Consider the following 18,884-nt stretch of genomic DNA (forward strand, 5'->3'; position numbering starts at 1 on the left):
ACACAAGATATTGCAGATGCAGTAAATACAACTGAAAAGATAATATAGTCTTTGTATTTTACAACTCGTGCAGTCAAATTCTGGTTAACTATTTATTCGACACTTCCCCCAGGCGCCTCGATCGCTAGAGATTGGGAGCGTTAGTGTCGTCGTTCTTGGGATTGGCGAGGTGTTCAAGAGCCGTCACGACGTCGCTAATGAGCGGGCGAATTGTGGCTTCTTCCTGCAGGCACATTTGAGCCACAGCAATTGCTTGGTACAGACCCTTCATCGGGTACTTGCCCTCCAGAACTGGATCAACCATCGCCTCGAACTTCCTCTTGTCTCTGAACAGTGGCTCTGCCTGTAGGTGCCCATACAGAATCTTATGTATGTACTCACAAATACATTAAAAAAAAAAATAATCCTATGTACGAAACTTCTCTCATGCGGAGTTCGAGAAAGGATTCATTGTACGCAGCCTTATCTTAATTTTTATAAGAGGCTATTTTCAAGATTCTAACCTGTGATTTTTTAATCATATGGTAACAACTTTATCGTTGCACCAAGATTCTCCTTAATTAAGGCGCGGAAAGAATTGTAAGTTTACCCAGTTGATCAAGTGCTGCTCTTGCTTGGGTCTGGTGATGTCGATCGCTCTCCTTCCGGTGATCAGCTCCATGAACACGACTCCGAAGCTGTAAATGTCGGACATCTTTGTCAATTTGCCCGTCAGAGCGTACTCCGGCGCGCAGTAGCCGTAGGTGCCCATCACCCTGGTGGACACATGACTGTTATCCCCCATCGGGCCTACCTTGGCGAGGCCGAAATCCGACAACTTGGAGTTGTAATTCTCATCGAGAAGGATGTTCGATGCCTTGAAGTCTCGATAGATCACCGGCGGGGTTGCGATCTCGTGCAAGTACTCGAGTCCCTTGGCCGCTCCCGCGGCGATTTTCATCCTCGTGTGCCAGTCCAGAGCCTTGCCATTGGGTCCTAAATCTGTAAAAGAAGTTTGCATCCAGATTTCACTCTTTAATTTGACAAGAAGAATTAGTAGTCTTTGAGAGAACAATTGAAGGAGGTACCGAATAAATGGTCCTCCAGTGAACCCATCGGCATGTAATCGTAGACAAGGATTCTTTGATCTCCGTCAGTGCAATAGCCGAGCAATTTCACGAGGTTTTGGTGGTGGAGCAGGCTGAGCATGAGGACCTCGACGAGGAACTCCCTGTTTCCTTGAAATCCCTTTCTGTCCAGTTGCTTAACTGCTACGAACTGAAAGCATTTTGTTTGTTTATTTGAAAGTTTTTACATTTTAAACGTGAACGTTTGATTCACTTATAGTCCTATTTATTTGTCGGTAAACGATCAAACAAAAAGTAGTACCTCATTTGAGCCTTTAAGCTGTCCTTTGTACACCCTCCCGAATCCACCTTCGCCAACTAAGTTTTCAGGATTGAAATTTCTGGTGGCCGTTGCCAGTTCTCTAAATGTAAACACCCGAGCTGCAATATTTTCGCTTCCAATGCGTAGGATTTCCTCGGCAGCAAACCTTTGCTTGCCACTATCTGCAAGGAATTCAGTTAGCCTTATTGATTAATCCTGAATGATTGATCTAATTTCACAGAATTTTTCTATCGGCAATTAAAATAAATTGAAAAGCGCGCGCGATGGATAACCTAAAAGCCCACTATCCGTTGGTTACACGTCCCATTTAGAAGAAAAATTCTTATAAATATACCGTAATTGAAATCGAACCACGGATAATTAGGTGACAAATTTGATGTTCTACAGCGGCACCGTAGTCTCGGAAAATAATATCCCATTCAATTGTGGTAAAAGACGAATACGCTCGTCCCAACGCCCCCCGTCAATCCGTCCCAGGGCCAACACGGAGGAGGTAAATCACGGACGACTACTAGCCTTTGGAATATTGACTAGTACATAAGGAAAATATTTATCTTGACTTTATCTAAATTCGAACCCCAAATCATTCAAGGCCGATCTAATGTAACAAATAAATAATTAATTAATTAATTACCGGATTTGAATGAGATGCTTTTAACGAGCGATATGAGATTTGCCTTCTTTTGCGCCTTCTTCCTCCTCCTCCAAAACTTCTTAAACTTCTTCCTCCTCTGTTCCATCGAAAGCTTCGATGCCTTCTTTTTTCCGAAAAGCAGTAGCTTTCTCTGTTTCTTCTCGCCCTTATTCGACTGCTTTTGCAGGCAGAAAAAGGGCTTATTTCCCTCGTCATTCTTCTTCTTCACCTCGTTGTCCTTGGCTGTCTTTCTCCTCTTACTCTTCCTTTCTTCCTTGGGTATCTTGTCATCCTTGTTCCTCTTGGCGATCGACAATTTGCAACAGCACAAGTAATGGGTAACCTTTTGGCTTTTCTTTTTAGTGTAACTCAGCAAACCCATCGATGGAGCAACGAAAGGATCGAGAACACGATTGAGACGATCGAAGAAGAAGAAGATTGACGAAGGAAGTGGAATGGCTTGTCACTATGCTTCCTTCACCATCCTCTTCTTCCTTGTTTTCGATCTCCTTCTTCGTCGTTGGTTGTCGCCGAGGATTTTGGTGACATGCATAAAGTGATCGTGGGTTGGTGGTTGGGCAAAAGAGCTAAATTTGGATCTCTCGTCGTCCTTTGCGTTTGGACCATTGAGCTGGCCGTGAAAACTTCCTCAACGACTTTACGAATCATCATCATATATATCGACCTATATTAATTATTAATAGAAATCATAGTTAGAAAATTAGTGTATAATCCTTGGTTAAGCCAATATAATTAGTTTAATTTGGTAGAAAAAATGACAAAGAAACACATTTAAAATTAGAAAATAAATGAAGAAGACTATTTTCTTCAATACAATGTTGATCATGTCTTAAAGCGACGAAGATGATGTGCTAGGTAAATGACTCTGTCATTAACTGAGAGAAGACTCTGGGACGGAAAATAGACGACACCTGACACTTTTTCCTGACACTCCTTCCTGCGCACACAAACACTTGGACGCAAGAACTAAGGAGGGTTCCCTTACACAAACACTTGGACGCTCAAGTCAGTACCACAGCCGAGCGAAAAGCGGAGAAGAAGATGAACAGTAAATGTGTGCATCTTCTAACGTACTTGGCCAACGGAGAGAATCACTTGTTATACTAACTCTCAGAACCCTGTAATCATGAGGTGTCAGATAATGTCTAGTGTCAAAATATGTCGAGTAATGGAATCTGTATAGCCACCCTTCGAGAAAGGTTTCATTTTATGCACATGAATCATCTTTTGTAATCCTTGTATTAATGAGACGACTGAGAATGTCAGATATCAAAATATGCTCAGTAATGCTAGATAATAAAAGTTGCATGGACACCCTCAAAGGAAGGTTATGTTTCCTGTATATGCCTTGATGGCGAAATATTCTATGTCAAGTAGTTGCTATTATCTGATAGGTTATTGTGATTCTCTAACAATATTATCTCTTGGAGGTAGTCCGATCGACCTAGTGACCGACCGACTGTATGTTGGGAGACTGACAAGAAAAGTGGAGAACAAAGTCTTTTGAGTCTGATCGCCTCTTTGGCCGACCGACCATATCTTGAGAGTTGCTTTAGCGCTGAGAGATAGAGAACTATGCCCTATAAGTCCGATTGCCCCTTTGGCCAATCGGTAATATGTTGGGAGTTGTATTGTAGAATCGGAGAGCTAGGCTCCATATGCCTGACTGTTGAAGGAGCCGACCGAATTTACTCTGTATATCTGGGCTCTGAGTAGAGCGATAAGTCTCCTAAGCTCGAACGGCTCTAGGACCGACCGATTTCATACTGAAGGCCTTAGCGCTGAGAGGTGAGGAGTTGAGCCCCGATGAGAGCGATTCATTTAGCTGCATATATCCTGATTTTGACTATCACATCACCTCTGAATCCACTCATAATATACCGTATCAAATGTGTTATTTGGTTACAAATTATTTAAATAAACAATGGAATTGTATAAAATTTTATTTTATTTATTAGTAAGGTAGAGAGAGCTTTTAGTTATATGAACTATGCTTTCTAAATCCAATCTGGATTCTCGAATGGAATTATATCCTTCAATACCTATAAAACTCTAAAGGAAGTTCTATAAAATGATAATTAGATATTTTATATTATATGATGTTAAATGTTGGGGTATAACTCAAATACATGAAGATAAAAAAATTAAGATATTAAGGTGGATATGTAAACATATTAGATGGGCAAAATAAGAAATGAAAATATTTACGAAGAAGTCAAACTCTGAAAGACTCGTTTAAGATTATAGAGACATGTACTAAACGGTCAATAAATGTCTCAATTATATAGTGTGAAACTACCATAAATACGCACATCAAACGAAGATCAAAAAAGACTTGATTAGTAAAAATAAAATAAGATAAAATTTATATAAATATAGATGATGACATAATAGGGGACAGAGTTCAATGTCATAGAATAATCCACATAGTCGACTTCACCTAGTAGGATAAGACTTGATTACTATTGTTATTGTATACAATATTGTTGTATATAATATTGTTTATTTATTGTCTAGGATAGTTCCCAGAAATGCAGTAGTCACCCAGACTAATTGCATCTTACATGAAACAATGAATTGCGTGGAATGATTTAGAAGTAAAACATTTTACAGGTTATCAACCGGACATTGAATTGTCAATTGCTGCAACAGCAAAGAAAAGTTGCTGATCATAATAACATCATTCCTTGAGAGGTTCTTTTTCTTCTGCAGATAAGTAATCATGCCTGAAATTTGAATCTGATTCAGTACTTGTTTGATTGTCTCAACAAGAAAGTATAGCTAAGATAAAGGGAAATGTTCATTCCATTAATGCCGTTAATCAATTTAACAAAATACTGATATTGCAATGCAAGTCACCAGCCTTTTCATCAAATAAAGTAGTTTAATCATGAATAATTATAAGCTACATGAAGGCGCAAGGATAAGCTATAATCAACTCAGTTTAAGAATTTTAAGTTAGCAATTCAAGGCACAATTTGCTCATAAAATGTGAGTCGTGACAGTAAAAATAGAAATCAACAAATTGTCAATGTACCATAGAAGCCTCACAAAAGAACAATTGAAATGAAATTACCACACCTGATTTTGCGAGACAGCTGATAAAGCCCGGTTCCAGCCATTCCGACACTTACACTAAAAAGGTTCCAGTTCTTCTGCAATCTCAGGCAAACAGGACAAGATCAGTAGTTAATTTTGCTCCTCCCAAAATGGTGTATACAAGTCCAACATAACATTTTATCTCAATTAAATCAAGAAAACAACCAAAATTAGTAGTTAACTGAATGACCCATTAACTCAAATTCAATATGTTGTTCCTAGTGAGACACCAAAATTTTTGGAAAAAGATTGATGCATGTCCAGTGGCTGATGAATAAGATAATAGATGTAGCTAAGAAGTAAGTTCCTCACTGTGATACAGCCAATTTAGCACTATATTAGTTTTTTTCATTATTCAAATAAACACATCACCAGCAGATATATTGCTAATCTTAAGCAAATAAAAAAGATGCCTTCAAAATCAGAACTAAAGATACATTTATCATTGGTTCCACTGCTTCAGCAGTCAATCCAACACTTGGATCAATTTTTTATCTTTAGTTTTTTTGCCATTTGATAGACCGGGAAAAATTCCGACTGGTGAAGGATGAATGCTGTGCATTTGCATCCAGCTGATTGAATCATATGATCGACAGAAGCAAAACTCAATCTTAAAGGATAAATAATTATATCTCAGAAACTATTGTGGGTTAAGAGAAGCTTAATCCTACTATCTTAATACCTAGCCGTAGCTATGTCATCACAAACTCTACATGTGAATGGGCATGATCTTACTATAATGGATGTAATTTAGTCTTTTTTTTTTTTGTCTTCCTCTTCCTCGTTTGATATGCATGTTTAGCAACAACGACCAAGTCTTTTTATTGTTGCTAACCAAGTTTGGGCACGAAAATGGAATTATAATTTAGCAAGATATGCAGGCTAGGAGTTGTGATATGTTGGGTGCCTCCCGTGCACGCCTAGCATACACGACAGAAATAGTAAATATGATAGGGTATACCGGTGTGATGATCGTGCTGTATCGGGACCAGATTACACCAGTGCATGCAACAACTGAGTACCAAAATAAAATGAAAAGGATTATGTTATATGTGCCAGTTTAAAACTTCAATTTAGAAGTACAATTCCTCTTGCCTGAGACATACCAAATTGCTGAGGATAAGAGATATTTTCAGGTGGCTTGGAGAAGTCGGCAACGTTGGCAATGCTAATACCCCATTTAAAAGTTGGTGCCCAGAAATGAACTAGCAAAGGAATAAGGTTAGTGATTTTACAAAGTTATACTAAGAATTATAATAGGCGAAGAATTAAACCTAAGATCTTCCTGACTTAATTGGATCTTTTAAAAAGTGAAATGGAAATGAGAAGTCAATCATGCTAATACCCCATTTAAAAGTTGGTGCCCAGAAATGAACTAGCAAAGGAATAAGGTTAGTGATTTTACAAAGTTATACTAAGAATTATAATAGGCGAAGAATTAAACCTAAGATCTTCCTGACTTAATTGGATCTTTTAAAAAGTGAAATGGAAATGAGAAGTCAATCATGTTAGTTTTGCAAGTTTTTTTTGCTTCGTGCCATTTTCAAACTTGTTCATAAGAAACTCGTCTTATCAGATATCCTTTGTGGTACCAAGCCAACTGAAAGGTGAAGATCCTATGCAATATGTTGATAGAAAATTTGGTAATATCTGGTTTAGCTCAATCCCAAATACTTTATTTTCAAAAAGGCATGGAACTAACTGTGAATTTCATCATCTCATATCTATATGATGAATTAACAAAGTATCACTTCAAATTCCTTGGAAGTTTCAACTTTAGTAGCAAGACAAACTTGATGCCCAGGGCTGTCAATTTGACCATGTTCATTCTCATATCTATATGTCAATTAACCAACTACCATCTAAAACTCCTTAGAAGTATCTACTTTAATACGAACACCAACATTTTATACTGCTATTTGTACCTAATCCGGTAGTAAGAGTGGAGTCCCGTGCGAGATAGAGGTCAATGACACGGAGGTAAAAGCCAAGATAGTCAACCTAAAGGTGTGGCTGATCGGAAGGCCACCTGGCTGATCGGCCACGACCGCGCCCAATGCGGCGCAGAAACAGCTCGGTCGCGGGCCGGATTTCTGACGCTCATGAGTCCGCCTAGGAAAGTTGAGGCGCCGAGCGGCCTGTTCGCTCGGACAAGTTGCGAATCAACGAAGACTCTCGTCCGAGCATGTGGCCGAGCGGCCCCCGCGCTCGGACCAGTACACGTCCCATCCCGGACGGCAGTGGGTCCCTGCATCTCTCCCGGTTAGGCTAGCAACAGATAAAAAGGAGCAGAAAAGGATAAAGGGGACAGCCGGTGATATCCCTCTCGAGACATGAGTCGCCGACAAACAGCATGGTTGGCGGCCGGACCGGACAGAGAATCGTACGGTGGAAGTTTCCACTGTCACGTCAGAGATATGCTCGGACGGTTGAGGTATGGCGTCAGGCGTACTTTTCTGACATGACCATTTCTAGGTATGCTTTGAGGAGCGTGCACGCTTCGAAGAGCGTGCACGCGCCTCCGGGGAGCCCTATATAAGGGCCCCCAACCTTCGACGGAGGTATGCATTCTCATCTATTGTAGCTCTTGGTCTCGTTACACTGTTTCGATCTCTTTTCGCCGGAGCTGACTTGAACGTCGGAGGGTCGTCGCCGGGAACCCCTTCCCGGCCCGGTTTCGTGCTTGCAGGTTTCCACCGGAGGCTCACACCAGTCGGAGGATCGTACGCCGTCAACGAGAGCGCTACGTCCCCAGCATCTGTCGACTCAGCACTCGGACATGATCAGTACCAATCACAAAGATAACTAAAAAATTTTCATATTTCTAGTTTCCTAAATTTAATGAACTAGTACTCTTAGTAACCTTAAGCAAGCTATATAGGGTGCAGATGTTCTAATAAAATTGTCGGCATCCCTAGCTCAGATTCTGGTGAATTCTTTTGTTAGAATTGTGTCCAAAACAACTGATGAGTTATGACATCAGAAGTCATAACTATCCAGATGTCAAATATTTTGAGTCAGTATTCAGTAAGCTGTTAAAAGGAAAAAGAAATACATTTATTCAGAAAAACATTTGATATGAGTTTTCTTGTTAACTAGAGAAATTTTAGTTAGGTTGATGGATTGAAGAAATTTTCTAGTGCAGCCACTAATGAACTTAAGAAAAATAAGGCGAAATCAAGTGTGGCTGTTTCACTATGATCATTGAGGTTTCAATTCTTATTGAAGACATGCATATCGAAGTTTAATTACTTGATCCATTAACTGTAAATAACCCTGCAGCACAAATTTGTATCGCTGCTTATATTTATTGGAACGAGCAGTAAGAACAAAACAAAAATAAATGACTGAGTGAAAAATACATGTGGAATTGAACAAGCACCAATGAAATGCACATGAATGTTTGCAACAAGAAAGTAAAACGGCAGGACAAGAATGATAACATACTAGTTTTTGGTCCTGCAGGGTGATTCCAAAAGGCTTGAATCTTTGAGGATGCCATCAGATGCTTCCTGCTCTTTTTCGATTTTGTCATGAAGGAAAGGAAATTCATTTGACATAAAAACGAGTCCCAATTATTATCTTGCAAGGAAGAAAATAGTTTCTAGACCAAAAAATGGAGATATAATTGACTACAAGACAACAAACCTTGAGCACGGCTATAGAGCACTCCTGAATGAGTCACACTATGACATGAAGGAGAAACGAAAACCGAACAAAAAGACAGATATTCCTAACTCAAATGCTAAAGAAAAGAAATAGTTGAAGATTTACCACTTAGCATAGAAAGTAGTTGATAATAATCTACAAATAAGTAAAAGCAACAATTACAGAAGGAGTTAGCTCCGAACCATCTCTAAATTTTATAGCCATTTTCCTCAAAAGGAGGAAAAATATCCATAAAGGTGACAGTCGATTCATGTGTCTGCAGATCCTCTGACCGTTTTTTGCGGTCCAGGGGATGATCCTTTTGCATGCATTGATGGGATGAATGGTCCTCACCTATTTTATGAGTGGGGGTCATCTATTCCATCAATGCATGCAAAGGGACCATCCCTTGGATCGCAAAAAGCGACCCAGAGGATCCGGTCCCCTTTCACTTGTGTTTGTTCTCATTTCTGACTTTTCCATTTGATTCTGAGATGCAATAAACATCAGTCAAACAACTGACTGTTCTATATTTGTAAGGGGCGGATCCTCTGGTCTGCAAAGGCTAGACCAATTCATGGTCCAGCCTTTGCATTGGTGGGGGGCAATGACCCCCCACCTGTTAACAGGTGGGGGTCATTGCTTCCCACCAATCCCCTTATCCTGGTCCAGGAGCGGACCAGGATAAGGGGACCAGAGGATCCGAGTCCATGTTTGCAAGTTTACCTTTTTTTAATCATGCTTCGAACAACAAAAGGACATCTGTAAAAGGCGAAATCGCTCGTCCCCAATGCCCTTGTCGCACCCAACCCAAGGTCATCACGATGGAGGTAAATCACGGTAACCGAAAGGGCAAGTGGTGGGTGGGGGAGGTACACAAGGTCCGGAGATTTACACCCCGACATCACTGTGGTTCGACCCTGCATTCTCAGTTGCAAACGTAAGCACCACTTACCATCTCGGATAATCCAGTGGGGTTAAACAACAAAAGGACATGATCGAGGTTTCTGTTACCTCAAATTAGGTCATATAGTAAGAAAAATAGAAACAAGAGACTATAACTAAACTTATTTCTTCATTATCTTCCTTGTAACTTACGTGTCGACCTTCGTTTTAATCAAAAAATTGATCAATCGTATAAAAGAGGCCTTTCTCCGATCCAGAACTAAGTATTTCCACCAATTTGATCCATTTCTTTCAGAAAGTTTGTCGTAATCTTGTGTACAAAAAAAAGAAAAGAAAAGACAAGAAAATCCCCTTAAACACAATCTAACAGTATGAACATGAAGAACGAAGCGCAAACCAAAAAAGTGGGAAAATATGAACAATGCGATTGAAATCGCCTTACAAAATCGAAGATGATCACATAACGGCGATGAAAGTTAATACCTGAGAAGAAATGAGAAGCAAAAGGATCCGCTTTCCTCCCCGATTGATAGGTGGACTGTTTCTTAAATTTACCAAGCGGAGAAGGAGATCGAACTCCAACTGAAAGCGACGAAGAACACTGGAAATTGTTTTTAAATATAAAGCATATCGATTCATGCTGTTCTACTTCCATTAAACATTTAATTTGGATTATAAGAAAGGACATGAAAGCCATTGACATTTGAGAGTTTAATGAATAAAATATAACCATGTTGCTATCCTAAACTTAATTACGAGGCATTCGCCTTCAATATTTTTTAAATATATTTTTGTTCATACTTTTTACGATAATTTTATTATTTTATAATTAGTGTGGCTATTTAAACAATTTAAAATTATATGGTATAAAAAATTATTAATTTCATTTTCATAATTAATTTAAATTGTGAGTATGTCATTTTAAAAAAATCTATATATATTGTATTTATCATTGTACACTCCTATCACTTAGTCAAATTAGATTTACAGTAAATCATATGGTCACACCAGCCAGACCACCATTATCCGGTCGACTTAGAGCGGTAAGGCATCTTCTTTGTCTCTTACCAATCTACGAATCAAATCTTACTATTGATAAATTAATAAAAAAATTTTAATGAGCTATTGATCTAAGAATATTAGATTGGTAGATAAACTTCTCAATTTATAATGATTGATAAAAAATTTTTATAGAACTAAAATCATCATCCAAAATTAATCAATGTAAATTAAATATCTAATACTAACTGACAAAATTAAAATCAACTGTCAACTAGTCTCTTAATCTCGGTTTATAATTTAACTTTATATGGATCAAAATGAAACCCAGCATAATAAGATAATAGTGACACTAACAAAAATATTTGGAAGTAATTCGGCATAATTAATTTCAGAAAGTTCCACCATGATTGTAGAGTCATTTGATATATTAAGATGGGTCAATTCTAATAGATTCATTTCCTAGGGAAAAAATAATGTCTCATGTATTTAGAAAACCGCTCAGTATTCTAATTTATTCTTGTATATTTTACCTTGAGGCCAACTATCTTGACCGTAAAGGCATGTATGAAATTCAGAGTTATCATGGATAATCTTAGTTATGTGCCTAAGACTATCAATGATAATAATGTTTAATTTGAGATTTTTTTGAAATCTGAAGTGCTCAGGGTGTAGCATAGACAGTGGCGTATGACATCTCTGGTGTAATGGACAGGGGTCGATTTTCAAGAACTAACTACTTAAGATTTACCCCACCATGTACCTGATGCCTGTATACCGACATATACCTCCCTCCATATCCTGAGGCCGATACTAAGGGAGTTGTTAATGTAATGGATCTATATATATATTTTTTTGGAATTTGAAGTTTTTCTTGATTTCAAAATGTTAACAAACGTTATCAATTTGAGCACCTGACTCGAAATCAAAATATCTAGATCAGGCTGCTGAGATTTTTCTTAATTTCGGAGGTTAAGTAAAAAAGAAAATCGAAATTAACCTTTGAACGCTTGGAGCACAATCGGAGTCGAACATGGTCGTCAAGCGAGGCGGTGTCAAATTGACAGTGAGGCGATGCCAAAGGTGGCAGCAGGCGACGGCAGCAGGTGTAGCCTTCCTTCACACGCGCAGGTTGTCACCGAAGCTTCTTGTGGACACGATAGCGGCGCACAGAGACATAGTGGCAGGAGGTGGTAGCAGTCGACGGCGGTGGAAAGTGGGGGAGGAAGATGATGAAGAATTTTGATTTTTTTTAACTTTAATATTTTAATTAAAATCTTAATAAATGAAATTAATAATTCCTAATTATAGTTGAGATAAATTAAATAGATTTAAAACTTAAAACCCAATTAAATTATTAAAAAAACTTTAAAATAATACAAATAAATAAATAAATTATCTGATTTTATTTATTTATATATCAATTACTATTAATAATAATATTATCATTATTAATATTAAATTATATACTAAAAACTATTTTATTACATTATCCGAAACCAAACTACATCACAGTATATCATATTCCCTAAGATTACGAGTGCATCATCCCTCGTGTATAGATTTTTTACTTCTCAGCTTGTTTGCCACGTGTATCAGGATAAAATATTATTCCAAATTATAGAACATAAAACAAAAAATGTAAAAAAGCTATAAAGCAAAATGAAATTATTTGAAATGAATCGGTGTCGTGTCTCCCTCACGAGAATGAACATGTTGCACTCGATAGTGACTGAAAGTATCACTTCAATGGTTTTAAAAATAATAATAATAATAAAGAAAATAAGTAAATCATTTGCATCATATCAAATTAAGTCATCTCTAAGAACAGAATTTTGTTTAAATAAAAATTAATAATTAGATAAAGAAATATTCAAGACTAGTATACAACAACCCCCATAGCCTCACGTATTAATTCACCGGCGGCGTGAGTCGCCGGCCCCGGCCTAGAGAAAGGGAACTCCAGCGAAGACAACGGCCAGAGAAAATGAAGCGCGTAAGAGGGAGTCAACGGGCCTACGAGTAGGGAGCGCCGCGGAGTTAACCTCGTCGCTACCCAAGTGCTGAAATTGGAGGGAGTCGACGGCGAGCGGCATGTTCTCCAGGTCCGGGCTGCACCTTCCGCCGCCGCCGCCTCCGGCCGCCGGGAGGCCACTGTAGAGCAAGGCGCGGAGGACAGCCGACACCGTGGGGATGTACGCCGTCTTGTTCCTCGCCAGCAGCCACGTCAGGCTCATCAGCTCGCAGTCCCACGCAAACATCCTCGCCGCCCGATCGCCGCCGTCGCCCCCACCGCCGTTCCCCTTCTTCACCTGCGCACAAGTAATCCAAGTGTACTACGAGTTCGTCTCATTAAATTCAAGGGAATGAATCAATGATTGCGGTGTTCATAATTAATTAAGTACTAAGTAGGTCAGGGAGGTGATGCTTTCTGTTCTGTTCTGTTCTGCTCTGGAACAGAGCATTGATTAGCGAATCGAGCAATAAATGCCACTAATCGCGCGAATAAAATTAAGAAACGAGTAGAAAAATCTGACGAACTCGAGTAAACTGTAAATTAAACTTGATCGGGAAGAGATTGTGCGTGGAAAAATCGGACCTTGTCGAGGGAACGAAGGCAACGGGAGCAGCCAGCGTAGGACGCGTTCCGGCAATCCCTCTCTAGCCGCCGGACCGCTGCGGTGGGCGCGACAGTGCCGCCGCTGAGATTGAACGCCGCGGGGCACCGGAGTGGCCCGATGTGGTGGAGGTGGATACCGCAGAAACAGAGCACGGTGTCGCAGGTGGCGTTGGGCCGCGGCAACCGGATGTCTCGCCGCTCCAGCGCGCTCTGCAGAGACACCGCGCACTTCTCGTTGTCCTCCGGCATCATCGGCCCGTCGACTCCCTCCGACTCGTCCTCCTCCGGGAGCTCCAAGGCTGAGCGCGCGTGCGCGGCGAAGAGCCAGGCGGCCAGCACCGGGCAGCACCGGCTCCTGTCGAGCCCCCCTCGGACGCAGGCGTCGCCCACCCCGCCGAAGAGCTCGTTCGACAAATCCAACCGGCAGCCGCTCTGGCTCGCGTTCGCCCTCGGCAACGGCGACGCCGGCACATCCCCGTCTCCGGCGGCCGCCGTTGCGGCGCACCCAAGACCAAGAAACAACACGGCACAAAGTAAATCTACAGAACTCGCTTTCATTCTTCCTCTGTGAACCAAGAGAAGGCACGGCGTGATTTTTTATCGGCGGCACAAGTTGAAAAGCACCGCCTTTTGGGACGATAGTGAGGAGTAGGTGGAGGAAATGAAGGAAAAAGATAAGATGAGCTCGATTTGTGGAACAGAGGTTGGCTGTCCTCTATTTGGATCATTCTTCCTTGGCAGCTTTCGCCATTTTGTTCTCTCTCTTTTCTTTTTACCCTTCCTCCTCCTCCTCCTCCTCCTCCTCCAGTCTGCTCAAATCACAGAGGAGGAGGAGGAGGAAGAAGAAGATGACAAGCTGGCAAACTACGTACAAGAGAGCAGACGAGGACAGAAAGAGCATCTGGTGGCAGAGAGTTTGGCGAATTAAGTGCTGACATCGTCCAAAATTAACAGTGAGTTTGGATCAAACTTTGTCGGATTTCTGGCCTCTGCATCCGTCAAAACATCAACTTGGTTATTTCTGGGGAAAGAGATTTGACGGCCTTCACGTGGGAGACGTTTTTTTCTGGCTTCGCTGTATTTTTGTTTTTGATTATCCCACCGAACGTGGCCAAGGACAAAGGGAGGATCACAATAATTACCCATAAAAGAAGAGGGTAACTCATGTGTTCTTGTTGTTTTTACCAAGTAAATAAAAGATTATTGTTATATCTATTGAAGCTTTCCAAATAAATAAAGCTTTAAGATTAACTATATATAGTGAATGTGTGTTTAATTTTTTTAGTCTTTAATATGACATCCAAATATAAAAATCTAACCTTCTCGTCATAATTAAAAATTTGTCCTATAAATTTCTTGTGCATTATTAATTACCTTTCTCATCCATATTGCTAATTTTTAGATGAAAAGTGGATTGAAATTTCACTATGACTCTTAAATTATAAATTTCAAATCATGCATCCATAATAATTAGAATTTTTTTCTTAGCTATTTTTTCATTTCGATCACAAACGTCTTTAAAAATTGCTCATTGGAGATGTCTTGAGATCTCCCATCACAAACACCATATTTGATATAAATTTTACACCAAAATGATATAATTTTAACATTAAAAACTATTTCAATTCCAATCCACTTATACCATATCACACCAAAAAGGATTATTCTTAGAATATTCTATTTTTTTCTTATTTAATTTAATTATCAACTTACATTTTAATTTATTAAATTTTTTATATGATATTTATTATATTTAAAATTAATACTGATGCGGTGATAAGGAGGGACACCACCCCGAGGAGGATAGATGCCACGGTCGAGATCGGGATCAAGACAATCAACGCTCGAAATATCATCGATTGGTCGGATAATGTCCCGACCGAGAAGAAAAGGGCTTGATCCGATCCCACCCCCTGACTCGGGTAATACGCCGAATAGCTGACGCTCAATAAGAGGATGCCAAAGGATGATATGCAGAATCTGAGCCAAGTGGACGCGACACAGGCACATTGGTGTTTGGGCTGAGCGGACGTAGCACGAGCACTGTCGAGTTCCGACCAAGCGGATGCATGTAACGAAATCCCGGTCGAGCGGACGGGACTCAGAAATATGGGAGCTCCGGCCGAGCGGCCAACCCGCTCGGCCTAGCAACATACTCTCTCTGTTATCCATCGACATCCTTGTAGGAGTTAGTACCGCCGACACCCCGCATGGTCAGTCAGAAGATCGTACAGCAGAAACTTTCACTATCACTTCAGAGATATACTCAGCTTTGTTAAGGTACTGTATCAGGGACACTTTACTGATGAGTCTTTTCAAGGAAAGCTTCGAGAAACGTACCTGCTTGGGGAAGCATGTACGCGTGCTACAGGAGCTCTATATAAAGGGGAATCCAAGCATCGGTGAAGATATGTGATATTCAATGTTGTTGCTACTATTCATTGTTCTTGTTGCTCTGCTTTCTGCATCATCGCCGGTGATTGATTTGAGCATCGGAAGGCTAACACCGGGGACCCCTTCCTTAGCTCGGCACTGACGTCATATGTGTTGCAGGTCGGAGCGAAGTCTACAGGAGATTAAGGGGAGCGTCACATCCTAACTTTTCATCCTATCTGTTGGAGCAATCTGGGTACCCTAGGTTTTGATGTTTGGGCAAAAGTTTAAGTTAGGTTTATTGTTGTATTTGATATGCATTGTGAGTGTGCAGGATACAGGTATAACAAGGAAAGTCCAAGGGTGAGTCTTGGCGGTATAAGTCCAAGCATGTAGTCTTGGCAACGTAAGTCCAAGTGTGATCTTGGCAAAGGAGGAAAGTCCAAGGATAAGTCTTGGCGGTGTAAGTCCAAGCATGTAGTTTTAGCAACGTAAGTCCAAGTGTGACTTGGCAATGGATGAAGTCCCGGAGGCGTGACCTCTTGGCAAAGGAAGACCCGACAACAATGACAAGGCCGATGGAAGCTCCAGAAGGCAAGACGTGAAGGATGGGGAGGCATCCGAGGGACGCAAGGCTGATGGAGGAGGCTAGAAGGCTAGGTCTAGGTTGGTCGGGCGAGAACGAGTGCTGAGTGAATGTACTCGGGGTAAAATCCCAAAATTAGGGTTTACTGTAGTAGTACTATAGCGTTACTGTAGCGTTACTGTAACAGTCGACTGGTGGTTTCATCAGTCGACTGGTGCAGTCGATTGGGGCAGTCGACTGGTAGCGAACAGAGGGTTGGTATCGAGCCGTTGGGCTGCAACGGTCGAATTTCCACGAAGGGCAGTCGACTGCATGTTTTGGCAGTCGACTGGTAGGCGGGGTTTTCTAACCCGTGGCCTATATAACCAAGCATTGGAAGCTTGGTTGAAGTTGACGAAATAGACTTGGTTAAAGCCTATTAGAGTCTCCCAAGCCCTCGTGTGATCGGTGTGCTTGTATTCAAGTGTTTGTGGCGAGGTTTCTCCACCGACAAGGAGCTTGAGCTAGCCGGAGGTTTTTCGAGGAGTCATCCACCGACGGATCGGGATCGTCCACCTTACGGACAGCCGTGGAGTAGGAGCTTTATCTCCGAACCACGTTAAATCAACGTGTTAGGTTTGCTTTCTCTTGTTAGTAGTTGTTTTTGTATTTTCGCTGTGCACTAACATTATAGGAAGTGATCGATTTGAGTGAGCCGCTATTCACCCCCCTCTAGCGGACGTCAAGGTCCCAACACTATCGACATGATTAAATACTTTAATTGATATATGATAGGTTAAATTTTTAAAAAATATTCTCCATCCAACTAATATATATAATTATGATTTTCATTTTTCATTTTTATTATATAGTTATTCTGGTATAATTATTTTTTAAAAATATTATAAATCATACACAATTAGGATAAAATATTTTATTAATTTTTATTTAAAATAAACAATGACACATAATTGAAAATATAATATTATGAGATTTTAACTTTCAGAATTACTATATTATTCTCATAAATATATTCAATTAATGCATTTCGAAGGGCAATTGAACTTCTTTAATTTATCTTTGATTTATCTGTATCAAGTTAGAAACTCTTCAAATTGAATACTATCATCTATGGCTACCTCAACATCTAGAGTAGGTCGATCGAAGTATTCCACGATTTATGCATTTAAATCACATTCATATTTAATTATCATATTATGCATAATAATACATGATGTCATTATATTATGTAAAATATTTTTCGTCAAAAATGTGAAGGTACTGCAATAATTGCAAAGTGTGATTGGAGCATGCCAAATACTCACTCAACATTCTTTCCACACGCTTCTTGCCTCATTGCAAATAATATATTCTTTCGATCCCATGAATCATGAATCGTTTGAACAAGTATTGACCATTTAGGATGTATACCATCAGGTAAATAGTAGCCTATATTGTACTCTTTTCTTGAACAACATAACGAGCAAAATAGAATACCTTCAGCAAGATTAACAAAAATATGAGAAGACTCAAGTACATTAATATCATTATTCTATCCAGCCAACCCAAAATATGCATGCCAAATTCATAGATCATAATCAACTATAGCTTCTAGAATAATTGTTTGCTTTCCACTATGATTAGAATATTGTCTTACTTATGCTATTGGACAATTTTTTTCACCTACAGTGTATGCAATCTAAGCTACCTAACATACCTAAAAACCTCGTTGCTCACCAATTCTGGAGTATCCTAGCAACATCGTGAGTGTTTGGAGTGTTAGTGTAAGCCCAAAGAGATAATCATGTGTTGATTGACTTAGCACATATTGTATCATATTTATCAATGAAAGGTAATATTTTGGTTATTATATTTACTTTATGTTTGCGCTAGCTGAATATATATAATAATGCCTTAAAATAGTATGTTCTAATCTACAGCATATCAATTGTTGGATTGATTGTGGGAGGTTGTCGACATATATAGAGAACATTATTCTTAATTATTCCTAGTCAAATATTAATATACAAGGACAATATTAATACACTGAAACTAGCATGTAGGTCAATTGATGACTTATTCTGATAAGTCATGGATATAAAATAACAAATTGACACATGAGTATATATTAGAGAATATATACTGAATTGACCCATCATGAGAAGTTTCATGGATCGTTATATGAGTATCATAAACATTTTCATAATGATTATTAGTATAAATAGTCCTTAGACCTGAAGTCACTACGGTTCCCTATATAAGGAATTGTATACTTTGATATCGGCAAACGTCTCCTGTAATAAGGTGAACTATAAAGTCGTTTACTGGATATGCAATAAGCTATGTAGAGAGATATGAGTAATGTAGATCAGATTTGTCCATTCCATATAATGAAAAAATTCTGATCAAAATAATTGTTGACTTTCCACTACGATTGGAATATTGTCCTACCCATGCAGTTGGATATTTTTTTTTACCTCCAGTGTATGCAATCTATGCTACCTAACATACTTGAAAAACCTCGTTGCTCACCAATCCAAGTATCCTAATAACATCGTGAGCGTTTAGAGTCGTAGGTATACCCTCCAAAAACTTCAATAACAACACGACAAAATCATTTCACACTTTCA

At 39.6% G+C, this 18,884-nt stretch overlaps 3 protein-coding genes across 3 annotated transcripts; all 3 read right to left on the minus strand.

The window, feature by feature from the left end:
• Nucleotides 1-73: 73 nt before the first annotated feature.
• On the minus strand, nt 74-2,405 carry LOC122035853 (probable serine/threonine-protein kinase PBL23). The gene is made up of 5 exons (XM_042594994.1): nt 2,024-2,405; nt 1,369-1,550; nt 1,068-1,257; nt 590-981; nt 74-343 (listed from the first exon to the last, which is right to left on the minus strand). Exons 1-5 carry the CDS (start codon nt 2,403-2,405, stop codon nt 125-127), a joined length of 1,365 nt encoding a protein of 454 aa, XP_042450928.1. The 3' UTR covers nt 74-124.
• Nucleotides 2,406-4,563: 2,158 nt separating this feature from the next.
• LOC122035854 (mitochondrial pyruvate carrier 4-like) lies at nt 4,564-9,696 on the minus strand. The gene is made up of 5 exons (XM_042594995.1): nt 9,597-9,696; nt 6,250-6,348; nt 6,105-6,157; nt 5,126-5,199; nt 4,564-4,770 (listed from the first exon to the last, which is right to left on the minus strand). The coding sequence occupies exons 1-5, from the start codon at nt 9,694-9,696 to the stop codon at nt 4,725-4,727; spliced, it is 372 nt and encodes a 123-aa protein (XP_042450929.1). The 3' UTR covers nt 4,564-4,724.
• Nucleotides 9,697-12,479: 2,783 nt separating this feature from the next.
• LOC122035903 (uncharacterized GPI-anchored protein At4g28100-like) lies at nt 12,480-14,417 on the minus strand. The gene is made up of 2 exons (XM_042595059.1): nt 13,296-14,417; nt 12,480-13,008 (listed from the first exon to the last, which is right to left on the minus strand). Exons 1-2 carry the CDS (start codon nt 13,872-13,874, stop codon nt 12,643-12,645), a joined length of 945 nt encoding a protein of 314 aa, XP_042450993.1. The 5' UTR covers nt 13,875-14,417; the 3' UTR covers nt 12,480-12,642.
• Between the last annotated feature and the right edge of the window lie 4,467 nt (nt 14,418-18,884).

Source organism: Zingiber officinale, unplaced genomic scaffold (assembly GCF_018446385.1).
Source record: "Zingiber officinale cultivar Zhangliang unplaced genomic scaffold, Zo_v1.1 ctg125, whole genome shotgun sequence".
NCBI lineage: Eukaryota > Viridiplantae > Streptophyta > Magnoliopsida > Zingiberales > Zingiberaceae > Zingiber > Zingiber officinale.